Source organism: Chlorocebus sabaeus, chromosome X (assembly GCF_047675955.1).
Source record: "Chlorocebus sabaeus isolate Y175 chromosome X, mChlSab1.0.hap1, whole genome shotgun sequence".
Classification (NCBI taxonomy): Eukaryota; Metazoa; Chordata; class Mammalia; order Primates; family Cercopithecidae; genus Chlorocebus; species Chlorocebus sabaeus.
The window spans coordinates 140,123,967-140,151,688 of record NC_132933.1 but is presented as its reverse complement, the minus strand read 5'-3'; the positions used below and the strand labels follow the sequence as shown (position 1 = coordinate 140,151,688).

Below are 27,722 nucleotides of genomic sequence, written 5' to 3'. Positions count from 1 at the left end.
CACAGTGGTATACAGAAAAGAGCACTGAATCAGAAGCACAGAGCCGGCTTCTAATCCTGGATCTTGAACCTGTGATTTACATCCCTTGGGCAATCACTGAACCTCCCAAGCCTCAATCTCTCCATCTACAATATATCTGTACTTCAAGACTTAGCTGAAGCAGACCTTGCTCAGCTGACCCACCAGAGCAGGTCTCCAACCCCCGCAATTCTCACCTTGCACCTCACTGGACCCCATGAGCAACTCAATGTAGCTTGGCAACTAGGCGCTGCATTCCCTGAGGGCAGAGATGAGTTTTAATTATATCGGTTCTCAGACAAGCAGTGATATGCCTGGCAAATAGCAGGTACTCATTAAATGTTTACTGTTGAATGAATAAAAGTAATAAACCCAGGACTCCAAATAGCCCTCCAGGACCTGGCTTTATGCTAATTTGCTAATTTTAGCTGCTTTGAAGTATCATTAGATTACAACGTCCCACCAAGTAGTGCTGGGAATGAAGGATATATAATTCAATGCTTAATACGACTCTCAAGAGAAGAATATATGGTTAGACTGCTGAGCTATAGATGATTTTTTTTTAATTTTCAGATTTAATGATACATGGAATTATTTTTGCAAGTAAGGATTTTTACTGCTGCTCTTTATCACAGCTTTATGAAGGAAAGAGATCCTATAGGGCTTTGCTTTCGTAAATGAATGGGGTTTTTTATTATTGTAAAAGTTTTCATTAATAAAAGAAACTTTTTTGTACTTAGGTGTTTGTTTTTTAGATTTTAAGAGCTCTTTTTTAGTTAGAATCACTTTACTGGTTAATAGAATAATAAACCCATATTTCTGTTTTCCCCAGCTCTACAACATCCCAGCTGTGACTTCGGATGAGATGCCTAATGCTTAAATGCCTCAATTTCTTTATCTGTAAGATAGGGATAGAACAGTTTCTCCCTTACAGATTTTGTATGACCTACATGAGTTAATAGATGTCTTCAGAAGGGTGTTTGACATATAATAAGCCCTAACAAACAAAAGTAAATTATTATTTTTAGCTCGAGTATAAATGAATACATTTGTAGGAAGGTACAGGCTTTTTGACCACAACCAGAGGCGACGTTTGTACCCAGGCAGAGCCTGAGACAGGCAAGGGCTGCCTTTGGGTAGTTCTCACCAGCACATACAAAGACGGGCACCCCCTGCCTAATTCACAGGGTGGGTCACTCATTTTGTTCATGGCTTGAGAGAGGACAAAGTGCTTCTCCAGGTCTTGTTTTTTCTCCTAACTCTACCTGTCTTAATAATGATTCATAAGGCTTATACAGCGTTTTCACTTACAAAAGGCATTCACAATTATCCTCCTTAAATCCTCCAAACAATTCTGTGGCTATCCCCACTTCACATCTGAGGAAATGACCTCTAAAGCATCAAAGAGGTTGGCAGACCTGCTCAGGGGCCTCTGAAAAAGAAATGTTGGAGGCAGAAATGTGGCTCTGGTCTTTGACTAGAAGCCCAGGGCTCTCACCCTGAAACCATCCCATATCATGTTGCAAGTCATAACATATGAACGTGAGAAGAACGGAACTGAAAAACTCAACTATTCACTAATGTCTCTTATTTGAATCCAGCAAAAATTCCTGTGTTCCTTGTTGGAACCTAGTTTTTAGATTCCTTCCTGGGCAGGGGTCGCCGCGAGAGACCACTCGACACGGAAGTCACAGCGGAGAGATTTATTGCTAGCGCGCTAGGGTCCTATGTCCTAAGTTGGCCACAGGACCCCGAATGCTTGTTACAGACAGTTTATAAAGGCAAAAACCACAAAAATTCACAAAGCTTGAGGCGCAAGATGATTGGAGCTGGTTATGGCCTGAGCAAGGTATCTTACTCTGATTGGTTGGTTTGAACCTGGTTTGAACCCGCGCGGGGTATTTCCCGGACTTGTTCTTCTGTTTGAGTTCCAGGAATTTGGGTGGGTGTTTTAGATAGCCACACGGACATCGGGCGGGTGCTTTAGATGGCCACCTGGTCATTGGGCGGGTGCTTTAGATGGCCACCTGGTCATTGGGCAGGTGCTTTTAGATGGCCACCTGGTGTGGCTTTTCTAAGCTTCTAAGTTTCTAAGTCTCTAAGTCTCTAAGTTTCTAAGTCTAAAAGTCTAAAGGTTTCTAAGTTTCTAAGTCTATAGGTCTCTAAGTTTCTAAAGGTTTCTAAGTTTCTAAATCTATTTTCATTCCTCTTTGTTCACTCCATAGTAGAGGCCACCAGCCACAGGGACTATCTCCAAGGTAGAGAAGGTGAAACTGAGGGCTAACCTGTTTAAGTTTGCCAAACTTACCCTGACTTGCTTGCTTTTAATCACTTACTTCCCATTGATTTTAAACACTATATAGGCCAGGGGCAACGGCTCATGCCTGTAATCCCAAGACTTTGGGAAGATGAGGCAGGAGGATTGCTTGAGTCCAGGAGTTCAAGACCAACCTGGACAACATAGCAAGACCTCATCTCTAGAAAAAATAAAATTAGCCATGCATAGTAGTGTGCCTGTAGTCCCAGCTACTAGGGAGGCTGAGGCAGGAGGATTAATTGAGCAAAGGAGGTTGAGGCTGCAGTAAACTCTGATTGTGCCACTGTGCTCCATCCTGGGTGACAGAGCAAGACTCCGTTTAAAAAAAAAAAAAAGATTCTAAATAACTAAAAGTCACATAGCCAAACAATATACAACTAAACTTTCACTAGCTTGCTTATAAAGAACACCTCTGATACATATGGCACTGTGGTAATGGTTGTTTGAAGTTGTTTTTCAGGAACTAGGGGGCAGCTTTTATGCCGTTTGAACCAGTTGAGACCACCGACCCTTCAACTGGGCCTGTGCAAACGCTCAAGAGGTGACCTTCTGATGTCACAGGGCCAAAAACATCTTCCTCAGATCATGCTAACACTGCCATTTTCTGAGCATCCATCCTATGAAGAGCCATGAACCCTGACTACACTTGCGCAGACCATCAATCCATCATTTTTCCCCACTTACCAATCACCCTTCCACATGCCTTAGACCACCCTGCTTTTTTACCCCATAAATATCCCTAAACCCTATCTTCAGGGATGCTGATTTGAGACCTATTCTCCCACTTCATCACTTGGCTAAATCGTGAAAAAACCCTTCCTCTTTTGCAAAACCCATTGTCCCATTGATTGGTTCACTGCATGGGGACAGAATAGTCCTGCTTTGGCATCTGGGCAGATCAGAATGAAGGACTAACAGGGGTGATTTCCATTACCTCCTAGTCAATCTGAGCACTGCTTCCCCCCACCCCCGAATTAAGGGGGAACAGGTATCCTTGATAGCCAGCAGGTTGGGGCTTTGGCTACACTTGTATGCATAGATGAAAATCTACATATCTATGCACTTGTACGCATACATGGCTTGTATTGTGTGGACACAGCCTCTTTCTGTTTGCATGGCTTAAAGCCAGGAGCAGTTGCCAAAAAGTACAAAGGCAAACAAAGGAAGAAAAACCAGCTAGAAGCATAGATTACCTGAAGATGCGTTATCCAGCAAGTCAGGTCTGTTGTCTAGATTCAGGGGGTTGCCATGTGGGTAATTGAGGCAATGGAGAAAAAAAAAAAATGGAGTTAACGGAAAAACAGCAGTGGAGGCCCAGCAGGGAACTGTGACCATCAAGAAGGCTGGCCCACAGGTAAAACAGCTAGGACGTGGGAAATCTCAGACAAGCCTGTTAAGTGAGGAGATACTTATGGCCCAGTTTTTCCTGATATCCCAGCTCATAGCCAGACAATCCCCAGAAGCAGAATGGCCCAGCTGACCTGCAGCTGGCCTTAGCTGCATGATGGAAGCCAGTGAGAACCAGACCTGCCCAGCCATGCTCAGCCTATATTGAAGACCCAGAGAATCTCAAGCTAAGTAAATGATTGTTGTATTAAGGTACTATCATTTTGAGTGTTTGTTATACCACAATAAGTAGCTGATTCAGGGATCAATGATGGTAATTCAAATATAGACTCAATATTATATTATACCAAGCTATAATTAATTTCCTTAAGTGTGATGTTACCATCATTATATAAAAATATGTCCTTTTTAGGAGATATAGGGGTGATATGTCATAATGTCTGCAACTTTCCAGAGATTTAGCAGGAAATATATATAGGTAGCTTGGTAAATAGGTAAAGCAAATATGGCAGAATGCTGTCAATTGTTGAATCTAGTTGATGGGTATATGGGTAATCACTGCACTATTTTTTAGCTGTTCTACAAGTTTGAAAATTTTCATAGCAAAAATTGGAAAGTAAAAATGTTTTTAAAACACCTATATCCCACGTTAAACATACATTTATATTTTAAAATAAAATTTTTTTTGTAACTTGCTTTTGAAACTATTAAGTTATGAGTAATCATTCAATTAGCCTTCGGCTATAATTTCTTGGTTCTTCTCATGGACACTCAGGAATTTCATGAAGAACAAAATCCAATTTATAAATTGTATTCAAATATACAGAAATGTCTATAACATTTATGAATTTTTGAACACTAAATTTTTGTTTACCAAATTTAACAATGCATAGAGCTAGAATGCTACATCTGGCAGCCATTTAATTGAACACATTAAGTTTGACTTGGAAGTTTTATTTTGCATTTAGGAGCCAGTAATTTTCTCCCAGTTCTGAAATGTTTTCATAGGCTGTGTATGAATAGTGATTAACAGATAAAACAACCCTTCAGTGGCCTAAAACCAGTTCTGCCCTTTAATCAGCTTTCAGAAGAAGCCAAACACCTCAGTTGGCAGAGGCATTAGAGAGAGAGAGAGTCATTCCTTGTCAGAGACCAGTGAACTTTGGAACTGTGGTCTTGGGAGCCAGAGAGACCTGGGATCAAATCCTAGTTACACCATCTTCAAGAAGCCACTTAACCACTCTGAGTCTCAACTTCCTTCTGTTTAAAATGGAAATTAAAATGACTATGTGACTGGATCTTCATGACAAAAATGCAGGAATCATAGGTGAGGGCCATTCATCATGACAGGTGTCACTGTTATTTGGCCTCATGGTTATTTCCTTGAAATCAAATGACTGCGGAGAAGAAAAGGATGACATCCAGTGGGATTCTCAGCTCAGCCCTAGGTGGGTCTCAGTGCACTTTCTATTCTATAGCGCCCTGCAGGAGCTATGCAGCTTTGCCTTCCAGATCACCACAAGACCAACCCAATAGAACAGTGGGCCTTCCCCATGGGAGAGCCTCAATATAATAGCTGTCAAATAAATGAATGGGACTTGCCACACTCATTTGAGGAAACATTGTATCTGGGGAATGTTTCAGAAGCAAGAGCATGGAAGTTGATAGCAGAAGTAGCTAGAACACAACCACTTCATTAACCCTGTCACCACTAAGGTTGTCATTAGTCCAGATAGATGACGTCTTTGGGCAACTTAGAAAAAGGCGCCTCTGCCTAAAGACACTTTACTTCCTGTGTTGGAAAATTGGTGAAGTATACTGAATTATTTTTTAGACCAAGATGATTCATTATTGTCTGCTAGGTAATTATCATAATAAATATATAAATTAATTCCATCTACCTTATAAATCATAGATAGAAATGTTGCTTACTTTTTTGTGGTAATGCTTGGATGTTTGAAGTTGAAAGATACATATACACACTCATACACTGTTATGCTCAAGTGTGACAGTGAAATTTAATCCATGTTCATCTCTTGCCTGAACAGCTGGGAAAGTATAAAAAGTGCAATTCAGTAAAATTTAAGTAATTTGTAGCATTGAATCAGAAGAAAGAAAAAACCAAAATCAATAAAGGAGAAACATACCCTGTACCTGTCATAAAAGTATTTCTTCTCAGACCTTTTTTGGACACAGACTAGCATATGTTCCTGGCTTTATTTTTAATCTCCTTGGAAAAAAAAAAAAGTTTTAATTTTTATTCCTATTAAGCCGGCACCGTTCAAAAAAGTCAACAGAAAACTGCCTAGTCTAGAAAACAGCCAGCTGTTTTCCAAAGTGGCTAAAATCATAAACACCTGGAAAATTATTTCTAAAAACAAAACCAAAAAAAAAAAAAATCCACAGGCCTAAGCTTTTCACTTCAGCTAGGTTTGGGACCCACTGGTTTAATCTAGTCAATCAAATACGAAGAGAGAAGATGGCAGTGTCAACCAGAGACCCTGAATTCCTTTCTCTCCCAATTCCTATTTAATTTCCTCTCTCAAGCCAGCTGGCATGCTGACGGAGCCTGGAGAGCATCCAAAGCCTCAGAGCGGGCAGGGAACTCTAAGCTAGTGGTCAGCAAAGTGGAGTGCAAGCATCCAAGAGGTCATACAAGATGATTCACTGGAGTGGAGAAGAAAACTGTAGTTATATTTTTTTCATCTTTTTATAATGCATTTGCTGTATTAATGAAGTGGTACCTATTTAATTTATAGGTAAATGTATGTAGTACATTTGATTTAGTAATGGAGTGGTACATGTATACAATTTATAAGTAAATGCATTTATCTATTTATTTCGGGGTGATGTTCAACCTTTTTTTACAAAGGGAGGTGGAGTCTGATATCCTAGAGAAAATAATGGACATAGGACTTTCTTTTTTTTTTGAGACGGAGTCTGGCTCTGCCGCCCAGGCTGGAGTGCAGTGGCCGGATCTCAGCTCACTGCAAGCTCCGCCTCCCGGGTTCACGCCATTCTCCTGCCTCAGCCTTCCGAGTAGCTGGGACTACAGGTGCCCGCCACCTCGCCCCGCTAGTTTTTTGTATTTTTTAGTAGAGACGAGGTTTCACCGGGTTAGCCAGGATGGTCTCGATCTTCTGACCTTGTGATCCGCCCGTCTCGGCCTCCCAAAGTGCTGGGATTACAGGCTTGAGCCACCGCGCCCGGCCAGGACTTTCTTCTCCAGTGAACCAAGAGACCAAAGATGGAGCCACCTGGCTGAAGACCAGACTTTAGGTGTCTCTGGAGAGGGTATGTATTTGTCAGAGTTTTCCAGAAAAACAGAACCAACAGGATGTGTGTGTGTATATGTGTGTGTATACATACATACATCATATATACATGCATATATATACACACACATACATACATATGTAGAAAGATATACATATATACACACACATATATACATATGTGTGTGTGTGTGTGTATATATATATATATAGAGAGAGAGAGGGAGAGAGAAGTTTATTATAAGGAAGTGGCTTACGTGATTATGGAGGCTGGCAAGTCAAAAATCTGCAGAATCGATACGCCAGTTTGAGTCTGAAGGCCAGCAGGGTGCTGCAGAACAAGGAAGAACTGATGTTGCAGTTTAAAGACTGACAGACAGTAGAATTCTCTATTGGGAGTCAGCCTTTTTGTTCTCTTCAGGCCTTCAATTGATTGGCTGAGGCCCTATGGAGGGTAATCTGCTTTACTCAGTCTACCAATTTAAAAGTTAATCTCATCAAAAATCCCCTCACAGACACACCCAAAGTAATGTTCGACTAAATTTCTGGGCACTGTGTGGCCCAGTCAAGTTGACACATAAAATAAACTATCCTAGGGTGTTGCAGGTATGGACTGAACCCTTCCAGTGGAGTCTCTTTCAACTGCGCCATTTATGGTGACACCACATCCATTCCAGGCACCAAATTAACACTTCCCCTGCCATTGTTAGTTCTATTCCTTTTAATGACTAAATTTTCCCACACATGGTCATGGTCTAAGTCACCCCTTTCCTTGAAAAGTGAGACTAGGGAGAACGATACATAAACAATGGCTTAAGTTTTCAAATCACCAAAGATTTCCATTTTACAGCAAGCTTTGCAAACATTTCACACAAATTTTCTTTATCAGGAGCAGAGTGCACACAATACATTCAAATAGAGACCCATAGAAGCAATAAAAGGAACTAAATCTAGAGTTCCTGATAAACGAATCGCCCCTGGGAAGTGTGTTATCTACCTCTGTGTGCCTTTTTTTGAGACGGAGTTTTGCTCTTGTTGCCCAGGCTGGAATGTAGTGGTGTGATCTCAGCTCACTGCCACCTCTGCCTCCCAGGTTCAAGCAATTCTGCCTCAGCCTCCCGAGTAGCTGGGATTACAGGCACCTGCCACCAATCCTGGCTAATTTGTTGTATTTTTAGTAGAGACGGAGTTTCGCCATGTTGGCCAGGTCTCAAACTCCTGACCTCTGGTGATCCACTCACCTCGGATTCCCGAAGTGCTGGGATTTCAGGCATGAGCCTCCGTGCCCGGCTATGTGTCTTAACCTAGAAAGGCCACTGGCTCTTTCTTCTCCCAAAGAACTAGTGAGTCCTACCTGCTCAGGTGAGCCTTGTTATTTCTATTCCTGAGATGAAAGAACTAAAGAAACAATATGCAAAAATACCTTAAAAGCTGCAACTAGGAAGAGCTGGGAGCAGAAAGGCTTTCTCTCCCAACATCCTACCTGAGGGTCAACCTTACCCCGTAAGAATGGAGACTGAGTTTTGCCACCCCTAGAGGGACTGCAATAGCTCACCTGACTGTGGAAGGTGAACTCTCAGCAAATGAAGCCCAGTAACCTGGGAGAGGGAGACCAAACAGAACAGTAATAAATAGAGGAGACATACCACCAACAGCCAGAACAGAAAATGAAAGGGAAGACTTAAGGAAATTCCATTTTAGCATTACAAGAAGACTTTATGGGACTAGAAACAAAACAAATGACTTCTCCTTTTTTTTTTTTTTTTTTTTTGAGACTTCTCTCTGTCGCCCAGGTTGGAGTGCAGTGACATGATCTCAGCTCACTGCAACCTCCGCCTCCCAGGTTCAAGCAATTCTCCTGCCTCAGCCTCCCAAGTAGCTGGGATTATAGGCGTCTGCCACCGCGCCCAACTAATTTTTGTCTTTTTATTAGAGATGGGGTTTTGCCATCTTGGCCAGGCTGGTCTTGAACTCCTGACCTCATGATCCACCTGCCTCGGCCTCCCAAAGTACTGGGATTACAGGCGTGAGCCACTGTGTCCAGCTGATTTCTATGTTTTAAGAGGGGATCTGTGGGTTTTGTTTGCTGCTCTGTATATCTGTTCATTAAACATAGGAAGTACACAAATACTGAATGACTAAATTAATAAAATTTAGTAGACAAAATAGAAGAGGCAAAAGGAACCAATGAGAACAGAATTAGTGGCCTCAAAGTAAGTGGACTAAAGATGCCAAACAATTAAAGAAGTGCATATCAAAACCACAATGAGATACCACCTCACACCCACTAGGATAGCTGTTATCCAAAAAAAAAAAAAAAAAGGGAGACAAACAACAACAACAAAAATCCCAGAAAAGAACAAGTGTTGGTGAGGATGTGGAGAAATTGTAATCCTTGTGCTTTGTTGGTGGGAATGTAAAATGGTACAACCACTGTGGAAAACAGAATGGCAGCTCCTCAAAAAGTTAAATATAGAGACCGGGCACGCTGGCTCACACCTGTAATCCCAGCACTTTGGGAGGCAGAGGCGGGTGTATCACCTGAGGTCAGGAGTTCCAGAGCAGCCTGCTCAACGTGGTGAAACCCCGTCTCTACTAAAAATACAAAAATTAGCTGGGCATGGTGGCGGGTGCCCATAATCCCAGCTACTCAGGAGGCTGAGGCAGGAGAATTGCTTGAACCTGGGGGACAGAGGTTGCGGTGAGCCAAGATCACACCATTGCACTCCAGCCTGGGCGACAAGAGCGAAACCCCGTCTCAAAAAAAAAAAAAAAAAAAAAAAAATTAAACATAGACTACCATATGATCCAGCAATTCCACTGCTATGTATGTCCCCAAAAAAATTGAAGGCAGGGAGTTGAACAGATACATGTATACCAATGTTCACAGCACCATTTTTTTTAAATAATAATAATCTAAAGGTAGAAACAATATCCATCAACAGATAAATATTTGACATGTGCTACTATCTGAATGAACATGGAAGACATTATTCAAAGTGAAATAAACCAGACACAAAAAGACAAAAATTGTATGAGTCCACTTATATGAGGTACCTAGAGCAGTAAAATTCACAGAAACAGAAAGTAGAATGGTGGTTTCCAGAGGTTGAGGGAAGGGGTACAGAGTTTCAGTTTGGGAAGATGAAAAAGTTCTGGAGAAAAGAGGCCAAAACAGAATTTATGAGGGACAAGATAAGATACACAAAGACAAGAGATTGTGAAGACCTAACATGTCAGTAACACGAGTTCTAGAGGAAGGAGGAAAAGCACTAAAAGAAGGTGAACAATTAAAGAAATAATAGAAGGCTGATTTTCCTGGTCTGAAGAAACACAAGTCCACAGATTCAAAGGGCTCACTGGGGTCCAGATGGGACTAACAAAAATCAAAGGCACTTGCCTAGTAGCACCTTGATAATATTCCTGAACTCTAGAAGTACAGAGAACATCTTACAAACATTATGCAGACCGAAATAATACATAAATTGCAAAGGCAGAAAAATCAGACAAGCATCAGACATCTCATAAACCACACTAAAGGGTACTAAAGGGTAGACGGAAGTGGGGTAACATCCATAAACCACTAAGATAAAAGAATTACAGATGATGAACCCAGTATTCAGCCAAGATGGCAATGACCTTTCAGGGTAAAATATAATCCCCACGGTAAGCCTATTGAGCACTCACTTGTTTCAGATACTCTGCCATAGACAGTATAAGTAATATTCATTTCAGTCTCACAACAATCCCATGAGGTGAATACTTTTATTATGATCCCAGTATTACAGATGAGGAAAGTGAGACATAGAGAAGTTAAGTTGCTTAACAAATTAAGTAATTACATGGCTCAGAAGTGGCAGAGCCAAACTTCAAATTCTGGTGTTCACATTCTCACACCATTCTACCATTCCTAAAATTAGTTGTCTTGGTGAGAAGTGAAGATAGGTCAGGAAACGTATGGTTTACAGAGGCAGGGGGAGGAGAGCTGGGGGAAGAAGCCCAGCAGATGGAAGAAAATGCATGGTGTAATGTCTGTAGTACATATCAAATATAAAATGCATATTTTCATTGAAAATATGTAAAAATTGAAGAAATCGAAAGTGATAGGACATACAAAAACATGGATTTAATCTTGGTAAATTTGCAATCAATTTTATTCTCGGATTTCTGTTATTTCAAGATAATGTCTGTTATCAAGGGTTCAAAAAGAATAGTTCTGACTTGCAGATAGACTGCCTGGGTTCCAGTTCTCATTCTAGTTGTTCAGTAGCTGTGTTATCTTGGGGAGTTCTGGGGTGTTAATTTCACCATAGAGTGTGGTCCACTTTGAGGGAAAAGAGTTGGGATTTCCTGCTCCTGGCCCCATTAGTCAGTAGCTGCAGCCACCCAGGTAAGGTGGATGCTTTGATGTATCTTGTCTGGCTGCTGTGTAGCCTTTCAGCAGACCACAAGATGACATCACAGCTATAAACAGTTAGAAACAATGTGCACCAAAACTAGAGAAATAGCCCTTACAATCCATAAAGCACATTTGAGAAAATTTGGGCAAGACACTGCGGTGTCCATATGAGGTTCATTTTTCTCCCATAACAAAAACCAGAGGGAAACAGTTGGAAGAGTTGGATCAGAGGGATGATAATGCCATCAAGAAACAAAAGATGGATGCAGCTCCTCCATCCTTAGCATGTTGGCTTTTGGCCTAGGGGTTTACATGCTGCTCAACCTCCAGGAAGAACATCCATGTTTCAAAAGGAACAAATGAAAAAGGGCGACAGCCAAGAGGTCTTACCTGCCAAGACTTTTACATTCTTAAAAACTCTTTATAGGGAAGGGAAACTCCCAAGCAAATTTCCCCTTTTATCTTGTTAGCCAGAACTGGAGGAAATGCCCACCCCCGAACCAATGAATGCCCAAAGGGTTGGTTGACTGTGATTTCAACTCATCACAATTCAGTTCCTGGAGCCAGGGCAAAAGCCCACCCTCCTTGGCATCAAGGGTTGCCACTGGAACAAGTTAGTGTTCTGTCAGCAGTGGTGATGGCTTTTGGGTTGGCTTTCATCAGTACATGCCACCATCCTTTGCCCTGATTGAGATCATGGAAATAATGGGAATTAAGTGATCCAAGGAAAGAGAAAAGAATGGAAAAAGAAGAGGATGGGAACTTGAGGAAATAAGCTATTGAAGGGACTAGCCCATGAAGGAGCCTGGAAAAGGAGCCACCAATCAGAAAAAAAGCCCAGGGAGTGATATCACAGAAGCCAAGGGACAAAAAATGTTCAGTTCCTGTGGCAGTTACCTATTGCTGCGTAACAAACCAATCCCAACATTGTGCCTTAAAACAACATTCATTGATTGTTATGCTCTCAAGGTTTGGAAGACTAACTGGCTCAGCTGGCTGGTTCTTGCTTAGGGTTCCTCATGTGACTACAGTCAGATGATGGCTGCTCAAAGGCTTCCTCATTTCCACATCTGGTGCTTGGGCTGGGAAGCGTCAAACAGGCGGAGCCTGGATCAGCTGAGCATCCTTAAGCATCACTATCTCTCTGTGGTCTGTCTACATGATGTCTTCCCTGTGACTGCTTCAGGGTAGCCACCTCTTATCTTTCCAAAGGTGTGTGATCCAAGGAGAGAACCAGGGCAGATGTGTTGCTTTTGATGACCTAGCTTCGAGCCCCCAAGCATCACCTCCTGCCACATTCTCATTAAAAGTGAGTGATGAAAGCCCATCTATATTCAATGGCTCTTGATGGGAGCCAAGACAAAAAATTTCCAGACATTTTTTGAAATCACTACATCTTGGTAATTTTCATTTTAACCTACTGCTTGGTTGTCACAACAGGACAGGGATATAATTGCTATAAAGGTGCTAACAGCCCCAGGTTAAGGACAGACATTTCTTTAATGTAGCTATCGGGTATAAATGATCCATGTGTGATCTACTCACAGAAAGCACCCAGTCGCACCCCCAACTGGAGAGACAAGCTTCACTAAGCTTTATAGCCCCCCAGGTTGCCCAGCTGATCAAAGACAGTAACTCATCAGATCTTTCCAGAAGCTCATGTTTGCCATGCCCTTAGGGTTTTTTCTACCCTTTAGTGAGTATCCCTATCTCACCAAATATTCTGGAGTCCTGCCCAAGCAGATCTGCTCTCAGGAGCAAGCCACTGATAACCCCTGCGCATTGCATCTTCCTCTGTGTATGCAGCAAACCTGAATGATCAAAGGTCACATTTCCAGCCATAGCTTCTGCTAGCTGTCCGTGGCATCCAGGCTGCCCGTGGTCTTTCACGCACCTCGTTATCTAAAACCCTTACCTTGTCTATTTCCAAAGGCATCGAGACTACTCATGATCAAGCAAAAGGCGCAGTGGGGTAATTAGAGAATGAAGAGACCCATGTGAAGAGGACAAAGGGAGCAGAGAATTATTGTGCAGCTCTAAATTTCCTGAGAGTGAAACCAAAAAGGCAAATCTTGGGTTTTACATTTTTTTCATTTCTCTTCAGAGGGAAACTTTCTCTCAAAGTAAGCTCATTTATTACAACAGGGCACTGAATAAAGGACACTTGGTCACCAAGTCTACACAACACCTTTAACTACAGTTATGCAAGAGTCATCAGCTGTCTGCATGATGGATTCTTCTATTGATCTTTTACAAAGATGAAAGATATACTATGCCCATTAGGCTGTCTCTTCCAATATCGTGTGTCTTAAGTGAGTCTTTCTTAGGTACTTTCTGTGAAAAATTTATTGAGTATCTTCAATATGTCAGACACTATGCCAGGTGCTAAAATAGCAGTCAATTTATCCCTGAGTCCTCTAAGACAGTACCTCTCAGACTTGAGTGTGCAATACAAACCCCTGGAGGGCTTGTCAAAACTCTGGGCCCCATCCCTGGAGTTTCTGATTCACTAGAGGTAGAGTTTGAGAATTTGTATTTCTAACAAGTTCTCAAGTGATGCTGATGCTGCTGGTCCAGGCACTACACTTTGAGAACCACTGCTCTAAAAGTCACCTGCAGGGGCCGAGGCAGGAGGATTGCTTGAGCCCAGGAGTTCATGACCAGACTGGGCAACACAGTGAGACCCCATCTCTAAAAAAAAAAATTTTTTTTTAATTAGCCAGGCATGGTGGTGCATGCTTGTAGTCCCAGCTACTCAGGAGACTGAGGTGAGGGGATCACTCGAGCCCAGGAGTTCAAGGCTGCAGGAAGCTATGATCATGGCACTGCATTCCAGTCTGGACATCAGAGCAAGACCAAAAAAATAGTAATAATAATAATTCGGTCTATTTCCAGCTAGAGGGAATACCAATTCACTTCATGAAAAGTGTGAGAAATAATGGGGTAATGGGGCCCATTATAGAAAGAGTAGTATTTTTTTTTCTCAGCCAAGAACTTTGGATTTTTTTGAAGAATGTTTAAGGCCCAATGTTATTGCCAATCGGCATAGAAGAGATGATATTTTGGCTGAGAATTGTGAAACACCTGTTTTCTTCTCATAGCTTAACCCATAAAAGAACCCTAGTGTTACCTCTAAGAATATTCCAGCTTTATGAAGATCATTATCTCGGTGGACTTGTAAGAAATAATTAAGGCCAGGTGCGGCGGCTCACGCCTGTAATCTCAGTACTTTCGGAGGCCGAGGTGGGTGGATCACTTGAGGTCAGGAATTTGAGACCAGCCTGGCCAACATAGCAATACCCCATCTCTACTAAAAATACAAAAAAATTAGCTGGGTGCGTGCCTATAATCGCAGCTACTGGGGAGGCTGAGGCAGGAGAATCACTTGAACCCTTGTGATGAAGGCTGCAGTGAGCTGAGATCATGCAACTGCACTCCAGCCTGGGTGACAGAGCAAGACTCTGTCTCAAAAAAAAAAAAAAAAAAAAAAAGAATTAAGTGCAAACTATGCTTCTCATAGACTAAATGATTGTTGTTTCAATGAAGGTTAAAACATCTCAATGCTTTCTTGCCACATATTCCCTAGATAATTATCACTAATTTCTTTCATCATTTGCTGTGTAGATTTCAACCAAAGTCAGTCAAATACAGAGATTTGGTGATAATTCAAAAACCTTCTAGTATATTTATTAAAACATTTTTAAAAAACAGATTACTATAGCTAATTTGACTCATATTCAACTGACTCCATGTAAATTATGAAAAATCAGATTTTCAAATGTTCAATTTATTTTGGTCTCTGTCAAACTATGCAATTTACTTTACCAGGACTTCCAGTTAAAATTGCCCATTAAAATTAAGCACTTATTTCTGTTCCATGTAAAATCACCCTCAAGCAAAGCATTGGGATGCATTTTTAAGGCATAAATTTAGCAAAAGGAAATAAGAGAAGAGAATATAGAGTAATAACACAATTTTGGAAGTGAGAAAACAGAAAGACATGTGGTAACTGACTTGGTAGCTGGAGACAGCCAAAGCCTAACCCTGTAGGGGAAGAAACCAAGAAGCAATGGGAATTATCCTGTAGGTCCCCCAGAAGGCTCAGGAATGGGTGGCCCCATTTACCACTAGAAGTGGAGATAAAATGCGTTGCAGCTGAATTGCAACCCCTCCCAGCAAAAAAAAATTCATATGTTGAAGACCTCATTCCCAGTATCTCAAAATGTGACCATATTTAGAGACAGGGTCTTTCAAGAGATAATTGACTTAAGATGAGGACATTAGGGTGGGCCCTAATTGTGTATAACTGGTGTCCTTACACAAATAGAAAATTTGGACACATGTGGACAGAGGGAAGATGATGTAAAGATACAGAGAGAAAATATCCATCTACAAGCTGAACAGAGAGAAGCCTGGAACAGAGTCTTCCCTCATGGCCTTCAGAAGGATTCAACTCTGCCAACACCTTGAACTCAAACTTCTAGCCTCCAGAACTGTGACACAATAAATTTATGTTGTGTATGCCACCAAGTCTGTAGTACTTTATTACAGTAGCCCTAGCAAATTAATATAAGATGGGATTTAAAACTAGGAGAATTGGTTGAAGCAGTTGAGCCCTCAGGGGGCGAATCTGATGAGGGCCTTCTCGTTGTATCATAACATGGTGGAAGGAGTCATATGGTGAAACAGAGGTAAAGTGAGTGAGAGAGAGTGCCAAACTCACTTTTATAAAAAAGCCATTCGTTCCACAACGAACCCAGAGATGGAGACTCACGCTGTCACCCAGGCTGGAGTGCAGTGGTGCAATCTCGGTTCACTGCAACCTCCGCCTCCCAGGTTCAAGTGATTCTACTGCTTCAGCCTCCCGAGTAGCAGGGACTACAGGCACTCGCCACTGTGCCCAGCTAATTTTTGTATTTTTAGTAGAGATGGGGTTTCACCATGTTGCCCAGGCTGGTCTTGAACTCCTGACCTCAGGTGATCCACCCATCTCGTCCTCCCAAAGTGTTAGGATTGCAGGTGTGAGCCACTCTGCCCGGCCGCGCAATAAGGACATTAATCCATTCATGAGCACAGAGCCCTCTTGACCTAATCACCTCTTAAAGGTCCCACTTCTCAACAGTGTTGCACTGAGGATTGATTTTTCAACACATAAACTTTGGGAGACACATTCAAACCATAGCAGGTACTGTAATGACAACAGGAGAATTAGGTTAAATCTACAAGTACATGCACACATACCCTCCAGGCAGGAGATAAGAAAATTCCTAGCAAATTCCACCTGCCTGAGTGAAATGACATTGGGGTTTTTGCAACAGAATAGGTGGTGTGTTCATTTCCAATTGTTTCTGTAACAAATTACCACAACCTGAGTGGTTCAAAATGACAAACATTTATTGTCTTACAGCTTAGGAGGTCAAAGGTTCAAAACAGGTCTCACTGGAATAAAATCAAGATGTCGGCCAGGCACAGTGGTTCACGCCTGTAATCCCAACACTTTGGAGGCCAAGATGGGAAGATTACTTGAGGTCAGGAGTTTGAGACCAGCCTCCTGGGCAACAGTGAGAGCCCATCTCTACAAAAGAAAAAAGAAAAAGATTAGCCAGGCATGACGATGCATGCCTGTAGTCCAGCTACTCGAGAGACTTGAGGTAGGAGGATGACTTGAGCCCAGGAGTTCAAGGCTGTAGTGAGCTATGATAGCACCACTGCACTCCAGCCTAGGTAACCGAGGGAGACCTTGTCTCTGAAAAAACAAAACAAAACAAAAATTTCAGGCCAATATCTCTGATGAACATCAATGCGAAAATCCTCAATAAAATACTGGCAAACCGAATCCAGCAGCACATCAAAAAGCTTATCCACCACGATCAAATTTGCTTCATCTCTGGGATGCAAGGCTGGTTCAACATACGCAAATCAATAAACGTAATCCATCACATAAACAGAACCAGTGACAAAAACCATATGACTATCTCAATAGATGCAGAAAAGGCCTTCGACAAATTCAACAGCATTTGTGCTAAAAACTCTCAATAAACCAGGCGCTGATGGATCGTATCCCAAAATAATAAGAGCTATTTATGACAAACCCACAGCCAATATCATACTGAATGGGCAAAAGCTGGAAGCATTCCCTTTGAAAACTGGCACAAGACAAGCATGCCCTCTCTCACCACTCCTGTTCAACATAGTATTAGAAGTTCTGGCCAGGGCAATCGGGCAAGAAAAAGAAATAAAGGTATTCAAATACGAAAAGAAGAAGTTAAATTATCTCTGTTTGCAGATGACATGACTGTATATTTAGAAAACCCCATCGTTTCAGTCCACAATCTCTTTAAGCTGATAAGCAACTTCAACAAAGTCCCAGGATACAAAATCAATGTGCAAAAATCACAAGCATTCCTATACACCAATAACAGACAAACAGAGAGCCAAATCATGAATGAACTCCCATTCACAATTGCTACAAAGAGAATAAAATACCTAGGAATACAACTTATAAGGGATGTGAAGGACCTCCTCAAGAAGAACTACAAACCACTGCTCAAGGGAATAACAGAAGACACAAACAAATGGAAAAACATTCCATGCTCAAGGGTGGGAAGAATCAATATCGTGAAAGTGGTCATATTGCCCAAAGTAATTTATATATTCAATGCTATCCCCATCAAGCTACCATTGACTTTATTCACAGAATTGGAAAAAACTCCTTTAAAGTTCATATGGAACCAAAAAAGAGCCTGCAGAGCCAAGACAATGCTAAGCAGAAAGAACAAAACTGGAGGCATCATGCTGCCTGACTTCAAACTATACTAAAAGGCTACAGTAACAAAAACAGCATGATACTGGTACCAAAACAGATACATAGACCAATGGAACAGAACAGAGGCCTCAGAAATAACACCACACATCTACAACCATCTGATCTTTGACAAACCTGACGAAAACAAGCAATAGGGAAAGGATTCCCTATTTAATAAATGGTGTTGGGAAAACTGGCTAGCCATATATGGAAAGCTCAGACTGGATCCCTTCCTAACACCTTATACAAAAATGAACTCAAGATGGATTAAAGACTTAAATGTAAGACCTAAAACCATAAAAACCCTAGAAGAAAACCTAGGCAATACCATTCAGGACATAGGCATGGGCAAAGACTTCGTGACTAAAACACCAAAAGCAATGGCAACAAAAGCCACATTTGATAAATGGGTTCTGATTAAATTAAAGAGCTTCTGCACAGCAAAAGAAACTATCATCAGAGTGAACAGGCAGCCTACAGAATGGGAGAAAATTTTTGCAATCTATCCATCTGACAAAGGGCTAATACCCAGAATCTACAAAGACCTTAAACAAATTTACAAGACAAAAACAACCCCATCAAAAAGTGGGCAAAGGATATGAACAAACGCTTCTCAAAAGAAGACATTTATGTGGCCAACAAACAAATGAAAAAAAGCTAATCATCACTGGTCATTAGAGAAATGCAAATCAAAACCACAATGTGATACCATCTCATGCCAGTTAGAATGGTGATCATTAAAAAGTCAGGAAACAACACATGCTGGAGAGGATGTGGAGAAATAGGAACGCTTTTACACCGTTGATGGGAGTGTAAATTAGTTCAACGATTGTGGAAGACAGTGTGGTGATTCCTCAAGGATCTAGAACTAGAAATACCATTTGACCCAGCAATCCCATTACTGGGTATATACCCAGAGGATTATAAATCATTCTACTATAAAGACACATGCACACATATGTTTATTGTGGCACTGTTCACAATAGCAAAGACATGGAACCAACTCAAATGCCCATCAATGATAGACTGGGTAAAGAAAATGTGGCACATATACATTATGGAATACTTTGCAGCCATAAAAAAGGATAAGTTAATGTCCTTTGCAGGGACACGGATGATGCTGGAAACCATCATTCTCAGCAAACTAACACAGAAACAGAAAACCAAACACCACATGTTCTCACTCATAAGTGGGAGTCGATCAATAAGAACACATGGACACAGGGAGAGGAACATTACACACCGGGGCCTGTCAGGGGGTGGCAGCCTAGGGGAGGGATAGCGTTAGGAGGAATACCTAATGTAGGCGATGGGTTGATGGGTGCAGCAAACCACCATGGCACGTGTATACCTATGTAACAAATCTGCACCTTCTGCATATGTACCTCAGAACTTAAAGTATAATAATAATAATTTTTTTAAAAAAAAATTTAAAAATGGAATTTTTAAAAGGATAAAATCTAGATGTCAGTAGGGCTATATTCATTCTGGAGGCTCCAGGGAAGAATACATTTTCTCACCTTTTCTGGTTTCCAGAAGTGGCCTGCATTTCTTGGCCCATCCTAACCTCTGCTTTCATCCTCACATTCCCTTCTCTGATTTGGACTCTTCTGCCCATCTCTTTCATTTATAAGGACCCTTGTGATTACTTAAGGCCCACCTGGGTAATCCAGGCTACGCTCCCTATCTCAAAGTCCTTAGCTTCATCACATGTGCAAAGTCCCCTTTTGCTATGTAAGGTAACATATTCACCGGTTCCAGAGATTAGGGTGTGGACACTTTTGGAGCCATTATTCTGCCCACCACAGGGGGCTCCATTGCTCTCAGTGAAACCCACAGTTGACAAGCTCCATTCACTGGCACAGAGCTTTTGGTCCTCTTTGGTACCACATCTTAAAATATTGGCAGACAGCTTCAACATTTGAGGCTCAGTTTTCTCATCTCTAAAAGCCCACTTGGGATTGTTGCTAAGATGAAATGAGTCCACATGCATGAAACATTTAAAAGTGTTTCTGCCAGAGAGTAAGTGCTATTGAAACGTTTGCTTTTACGATTTGATATTATCATCATCTGAGAAAAATTTCTAATGCGAAAGGCACAGAACAAAACAATTAGACAGAAAAAAGGAACTGGGAAAAAAGGCTACACAGGAAGATGAAACCATTCAAAAAATCTACCATTAATTTATTCTCAGAGAGATAAGAGAAGATATTACATCCATGAAATGAGAACTGGATGCTATCAAAATATTGTAAAAGAAAAATCAGGAAACAAGAGCATGCTTTTGGAAATTACAAGATTGCCATTTTGTAAGATTAAAAATCATCAAATATTGGCAATTTCATATGGTTTCACATTAACGAACACAGAAATGAAAAACTCAATAGAACAAAAAGTTGAGGATTCTCTCAGAGACTAGAGCACAAAGATAAAGAAATGAAAAATAGAAAAAAAGTATCACTCCAGGCGGGAGGGCCAACGACTAAGTGGGAGAAGTCCCAGAAAAAGAAGGCAGGAAAAAATGCAGGGAAGGAAACTGTCGCAGAAGTAAATCAAGAAACTATCCCAGAATTGAAGGCATAATTGGAAGGGTCCCCTGAGTGACTAATACAATGGATGAAAATCGAACCACACTGAGACACGTGCTAGGGTCAAAGAGAAGCTCAGAGAAGCTTCCGGAGAGGAAAACTGAGGAAGAAACAATCTTATTACAGGATTTGAAATGCTTTGAATCTCTCAACAGAAACAATGGAAACTACAAGTATATAGAATAAAGACTTTAACATTGTGAAGCAAAACTGTCTCCAATCAAGAACTCTACCGTCAGCCAAGTTTTGAGTTAAGTGTGAAAGTATGCTTGAGACATTTTCAGACTTGCAGAACCTCAAAAATGTATTTCCCAACTACCATTCCTCAGGAGGCTACTGGATGACAGGCTTCCCCGCAGCCCCTGCCTCCAAATTATGGAGTCCAAAATAAAGAGGAAGATATGGTGCCAGCCAAACTTTGGAACTGGTGATAAAGGTAGGGCTAGTAACAGAAGTACTGGGCTTAAGAAAAAAGCAAACTTAAATATATATATATATTTACAATAATGTGAAAAAATTCTCTGGAGCATGTCTTTAAAATTTTAATGTGAATCATTTGGAGGGCTTGCTAAACCTGAGCAAGCTTTCTGGGCAGAAATTGTTCTGTATACATGTTATTGAGAGATATGGAGGTTAATTAGAAAACAAAGTGGTTATATCCAGGGAGGAAAAACTGGAGCCACAGAGGGTGGGGGTGGGGAGGTACAGTGCAGGAAATTATTGCTAATGGCTGCGGTAGGTCCTAGCAGGAAGACACCTGGCCCTGTATAACAGGGGTCAGCAAATTATGGCCAGGGAGCCAGCTGCCTATCTTTGCAAATCAACTTTTACTGGAACACAGCCACGTCCATTTATTTAGGTGTTGTCTATGACTGCTTTCCCATGAGAATGGCAGAGCTGGATAGTTGCCACAGAGTCTGTGTGACCCGCAAAGCCTACAATATTTACTATCTGGCCTTTTACAGAAAAGGTTTGCTAATCCCTGTTTTAAACCATCAGTGTTTAACTGTTAGAAATAAAAACTAAATTCTAAAAGAGCAAAAAGGAAAAAAATAATGACTATAGAATGATAAAATGTTAGAGCTGAAAGAAATCACCTCCAACTGCATTGTTTTAGGAGAGAAGACTCAGGTTCAGGGAGGTGAAGTATGAATTGAAAGTAATGGCAAAAACCGCAGTTACTTTTATACCAATCTAATAACTTGTCCATGGCCTGAAGGTAGTGGGAAATCTAGGAGTATGACCCAGGTCACTGATTTCCCCCATTTCCACACGGTTATCTCTTATTAATCTATCACTGTATTTAAATGGCTTTCCATCCAGGCAGGTTATAAAACATTACTTAGTTTAGTAAAGTAAGGTATTCATGACTTAAAACGGGCATGTGACCAGGGTTCACCGAGAGTTCTAATTCAGCATTCTACAATGAAATCTGTGAACCATAAAACCTGCATGCAGCTGAAATTCCTAAACTTTTCAAGAACACTGGAGTACACAGTCAACATTGCCTTGAATGTGATTTTCAATTGCTTTCAGTTGTAAAGTGTTACGCTAGCTTGTTGTCAGTTATTTCATCAAACCAAGTATGTATTTGCCAATCGGGGGGGTCTATCATCTTCCTAAAGCAGGGTTTAAGGTGCCTAAGATGGAGAGTTCCAATGTGAATCATGCACGTCCTTTGTTACAACCTAAAGCACTGTGACAAGTAGAACCAAAAATGTAATGGCTCACACACAGAGAAGTTTCTGATTCACATAACACTTTGAAGGGATAGAAGTTGGGGAAGGGAGTTGGTGTATAAAGCAAGGGGGAGGGAAGAGAAGGGCTCTGTTTCACATGGTCATTCAGAGGCCCAGGCTGATGGTGGCTCTGCCATCTTCAAAATTTGGCTTCCCAGAATACTCTAGTCATTATCCTACCAGCCACCACGAAGAGGGGAAAGTCATGGAGGAGTATGTGAGGTTTAATGCCACATCTGTTCAAATTCTACTGGCTAGAACTCAGCCACACACTGGCACCTAACTGTGAAGGCAACTGGGAAATTTACAGCGATTTGAAAAATCAGGAAACATATAATGAACTTTATATTTGTTTATTTTTATTTTTTAGAAATGGAAGTCTCACTATATTGGCCAGGCTAGATTTGAACTCCTGGGCTGAAGTGATCCTCCTGCCCCAGCCTCCCGTGTAGCTGGGATTACAGGCACAAACCACCATGCCTGGCTTGATGAACTGTTTTAAAACAATATTTTCTGTACATCTTCAAGTAACAAGCTCAGTATATTTTCTCCAGCTTCCAAACACATTTTCACATGTGTGGCCATGGGCCTGGGGAAGGGGTAGATGAATGTTCATGATCTTCACCATCTTTATTGCTAAAGACTGAGGTTTATAGCCAAAAATGCTTGCAAAGCAACATTCCATTGTTATCACTGACATCTTTTCTCCATTGGAAAGTGGGAATGAGACAGACAGGTGTCCCACAGAGGTCTTTTATCCACCTAACTATATAAAAAACACTTTCAGTCATTACTGTTGAAGAGCAGTTTTGATCTATAACAGTGGGCTGAAAATTAGGGTGTGGGTATTTTAGTTGTGGCATAAACTGGGCATAATGTCCCCAAGGACTCAGGCTTAGGAAGAGCGCTTACCTGACCTGAAGCTAAACATTTTTTAACAAATAGTTGTAGAAGAATACATAGTCACCTGCAAGCACTAACAGGTAATAGTCTGGGATGACTCTAAATACCTTTATCTTGCATACCTGTAATAGTTTAAATCTGAAGACAACCTGAATCCCAGCTGGTGCGGTTTGTACACCCAAGCCAGTGCACCTGATCATCTAGAGTCCCACAGGCCTGTGGCTTCCTCCCCTGATGGGGTCAGCATGAGTTATAAATCCTGCAGCAGCATACCCACCTTTCCTTCCTGGTTCTTCTATTTGCACTGTTGCCTGGAAGAAACTATGGATGGGGAAAAGCAAAAATTCACTCTCCCCAGTCTTGCATCAGTTGGCCTGAAATTAGCATAATCCATATGGTCTACCATTTGGTTTGCTGTCCAGCCCTTCCTGATCACCAGGAGAGACCGAGAGCTCAGGAGTGAAGCAGAGAGCACATGCACCAATGTGGGGGCAGGTGGTCCTGATAGCCCTGGTAGCTACCCAAACAGACTGGAGAAAGGGGACTTTCGAGGCCATCAAAGATAAACTGCACTTCCCTTAGAATACTACCTAAGCCTGCTCCATCTTCACCTAGGAGCCATTTATTTGTTTTTATATTAAGAATTTTATTACGGGCTTTGTTTTATATTCATTATGATTTACAAAGTCCTGCCATCTAGTGGCCAAATTAATAACACATCTCTGAACACGCCAAAATTTGCCCAGGACTCAAATATCGGATCCTTGAAATATTTTTTTAACAATGCCTAATGTAGGTGAAAACAAGGTCTTGGTGAGGTGCTGCCATTTCATCCGTCCTCGGTCTCTGCACCTTTCGCAGAGCTTCCAGCAGCACTATGTTGGGTCTGAGCATCTGGAGGTTCACCACCTCTGTGGTCTCTAGGAGCCACTATGAGGAGGGCCCTGGGAAGAATTTGCCATTTTCAGTGGAAAACAAATGGTGGTTACTAGCTAAGATGTGTTTGTACTTTGGATCTGCATTTGCTACACCCTTCCTTATAGCAAGACACCAACTGCTTAAAACATAAGGATGTTTCAGTTCATCCATTTAACAGATATGAAGAGCATTTTAAGAGGTGCAGCCTCTGGAAATGGATCAAACTCGAACTCATATGGCATACTAGATATGTTTGTCAATAAACTTATGACATGAAGAAAAAAATTAAAAAGTGAACAATGCCTAATGTAGAGCCAATACTCAGAAATATTTAATGCAAAAGTGAAATGTAGTTCAACCAACAGTTTCAAGATATGGTATATGACATACAAAGAAATGAAAGAAAGCAGACATCCTATGATATTTATGGCTAAGCTCTATTGTCAGTGTGTTATAATCCAGTAGGGATCTCTCCAAAGAGAAATCTCAGAAGGGCCAAGTATGGTGAATTATTCTTTGTACACTCATGATCTTCATCATCGTGGCCATCATCATTATCATTACACAGACAAAAGGGGCCAACAATAGGCTTACCTTGAGAGAAGGGGAGAAATGGACTACAGCAGAGTTTCCCAAATTTGTCTGCATATTTATAATCACCTGGAGATCATTTAGATTCCAAAGCCCAGACCACATTGCATGCCAGTTAAATCACAATCCCTGGGAGTGGCCCAGGCATCAGTATTTTTGAAGCTCCCAGATTCAAATACACAGTCATGTATGGGGATCATGGGACTATGAGTATCTAACATTTACATCCGTGCAATGGTATCTTACATGAGCAGTTTACAAGAGCATTTTGGCCTAGATTAACTCATCTAATCCTTGTGCATTAGGATTATAAGTAAGAATAATCCCTGTGCGATAAATAAAATAATTTCCCTGGTGGCGCCTAAATTTCCAGAAAGGTTGGGAAGTCATCTGGGAGCTACATTGGCACAGCAAGCCTGCCCTCTTCCCTATATTATATGGTTGCTTGAGGTGACTGGTGTGGGGAAGCTGACCAAGAGTATGGGGGACTAAAGCCCCATTCCCCACACAGTGCCCCCACTGATTAATTACCTCTGCTTTCTAAAGACAGAGACAGAGGCTCTCATTTCCTTAAAGCGGCACAGCTGGGCACAACAGAGGCAGCACTGCGCCCTCTGCTGGAGGGTCTGAGTGGGCTCTTGGGTATGCAGTGGCAACAGCAGCGCCCTCCGCGTGTGCTTTCCACTCACAGACCTGGGATCCATGCACTGCAATGCCCTTCATGCAAATTGAATGTAGACCTATCCGAATTTTTCTAATATATTTCTATAAAAAATGATTATTTACTTCGTGGAAGTCTTTTTTTTTTTTTTTTTGAGGCAAGGGCTCACTCTGTCATCCAGGTGAAAGTGCAGTCGTGCAATTACGGCTCATTGCAGCCTCTATCCCTAGGCTCAAGAGATCCTCCCGTTTCATTTATTGATTTTTTGTAGAGACCCCATATCTACTATTTTTTTAGGTCCCATGTTACCCAGGCTGGTCTCGAGCTCTTGGGCTCAAGCAATCCACTTGCCTTGGCCTCCCAAAGTGTGGGGATTACAGGCGTGAGCCACTGCGTCCAGCAAAGCTTCCTTTCTCTAAGAAAAGAATCACCACAGAATTTCTGAAGATAACCAACCCATTTTCTATATTTTACATTATTCCATTTAAAAATTCAATTCTATATTCATCTTCTTCAGCAATCGTTTTTGGGTCGAAGCTAAGCACACTGAAATACTTATCCAAGCCATTGGTTTTACATTTTTATACTTGCTCATCCAGCAGACAATAAAACAGAAAGAGAAACTTTTCAAAACCCAAAGAGATGCCCCTCTCTCAGGGTTGCTGTGTACGGGTACACAGGTTGTGCACTGTACAACTTCAGGAGACACACACCATGTGGACGGTAATGTGAATCATAGCCCTTCATTTATGCAACAAGGTGGGACTGCTCTGGTGCTAGGTGTGGCAGAAGAAATAGAGATGCCTGCCTTCACTTGTGTTTCTAACATGAGTGCTGGTGACCCATCAGCTCTGTCGTGAAACACCCCACAGCCAAACCTAACATTTATCACTTCAAAGCCAGTGCTGTTTCTCCTGGGATAGCTTTGTGCTGGTTCTAGGTCATTTTTCAAGTCATATAAAATTCATATCTTTCTTCCGTTTTTAAAAATACTTTCTCTGAGAACATTTTTTTAAAAGATTTGTTTTTTTAAAAAACTCATCCGTACTCAAGAGAACTTCATGTCTTGTACCCTAAACTTGAAAAACTCAGCTAACAGAAAGAACGTAATGTTTGTGTTTACTCCCTGACCCTTTATGAACCTTCAGTATCATACTTGCCTTTATTCTTCTGAGCAAATGCTGATTCTGCTTGTATTCACATTCATGTTTGACCTCTTCTGAAATATCTGATCAGTATTGTGTTTCAAATCACCTTCGAAGTGTATTTACTTGCGAGCGCAAGCCTCTCCTCAGCTGGGGATCACACGCAGCTCCTTGGGAGAGAAGGGGGTCTTGGTCCAATTGGATTGCTTACCTTCATATCGAATAGAGAACTCATAAAAACGGATACGTGAGGAAGAGAGGTGCTAAACTCATCATGGTGGGTAGTCCTTACATTTCCTACTGCAACTAGCTCTTCAGCAAATGCTAAAAGCCATCTTTCAAAATCCCGAGTCTGGCCAGGTGCAGTGGCTCATACCTGTAACCCCAGCACTTTGGGAGGCTGAGACCAGCAGTTCAAAACGAACCTGACCAATATGGTGAAACTCTGTCTCTGCTAAAAATACCAAATAATAATAACAAAAATAAAACTAAAAAAAAAAAATCCCGAGTCTATCAGTATCCCCCCACACCACCACCACCACCGGGTATCACATAGATTACTTTTTCCTTCTCTGCTTCTCTTGGCTGCCTAGAACATCGGCACTCTTTGGGGTTTCAAATGTTCACTTCTAACTTGGCGTTTGTTTCTTTTTTGAGACGGAGTTTCGCTCTTGTTACCCAGGCTGGAGTGCAATGGCGTGATCTCGATTCACTGCAACATCCGCCCCCTGGGTTCAAGCGATTCTCCTGCCTCAGCCTCCCAAGTAGCTGGGATTACAGGTGTGCACCACCACGCCCGGCTAATTTTGTATTTTTAGTAGAGATGGGGTTTCTCCGTGTTGGTCAGGCTGATCGCAAACTCCTGACCTCAAGTGATCCACCCGCTTCAGCCTCCTAAAGTGCTGAGATTACAGGCGTGAGCCACTGTGCCTGGCCCTAACTTGACTTTCTAATGTAATTATTTTAAATCCACCTGGTCTTTTTAATCTTGTGTTAGTATGTCCAGTTTGCTTGTT

General features: G+C 41.5%; 1 protein-coding gene across 1 annotated transcript; it reads left to right on the top strand.

Annotated features, from left to right (window-relative positions):
- The first annotated feature begins 24,268 nt into the window (after positions 1-24,268).
- On the top strand, positions 24,269-24,460 carry LOC103231597 (cytochrome c oxidase subunit 7C, mitochondrial). The gene has a single exon (XM_007991031.3). The coding sequence runs from the start codon at positions 24,269-24,271 to the stop codon at positions 24,458-24,460; it is 192 nt and encodes a 63-aa protein (XP_007989222.1).
- Positions 24,461-27,722: the final 3,262 nt, after the last annotated feature.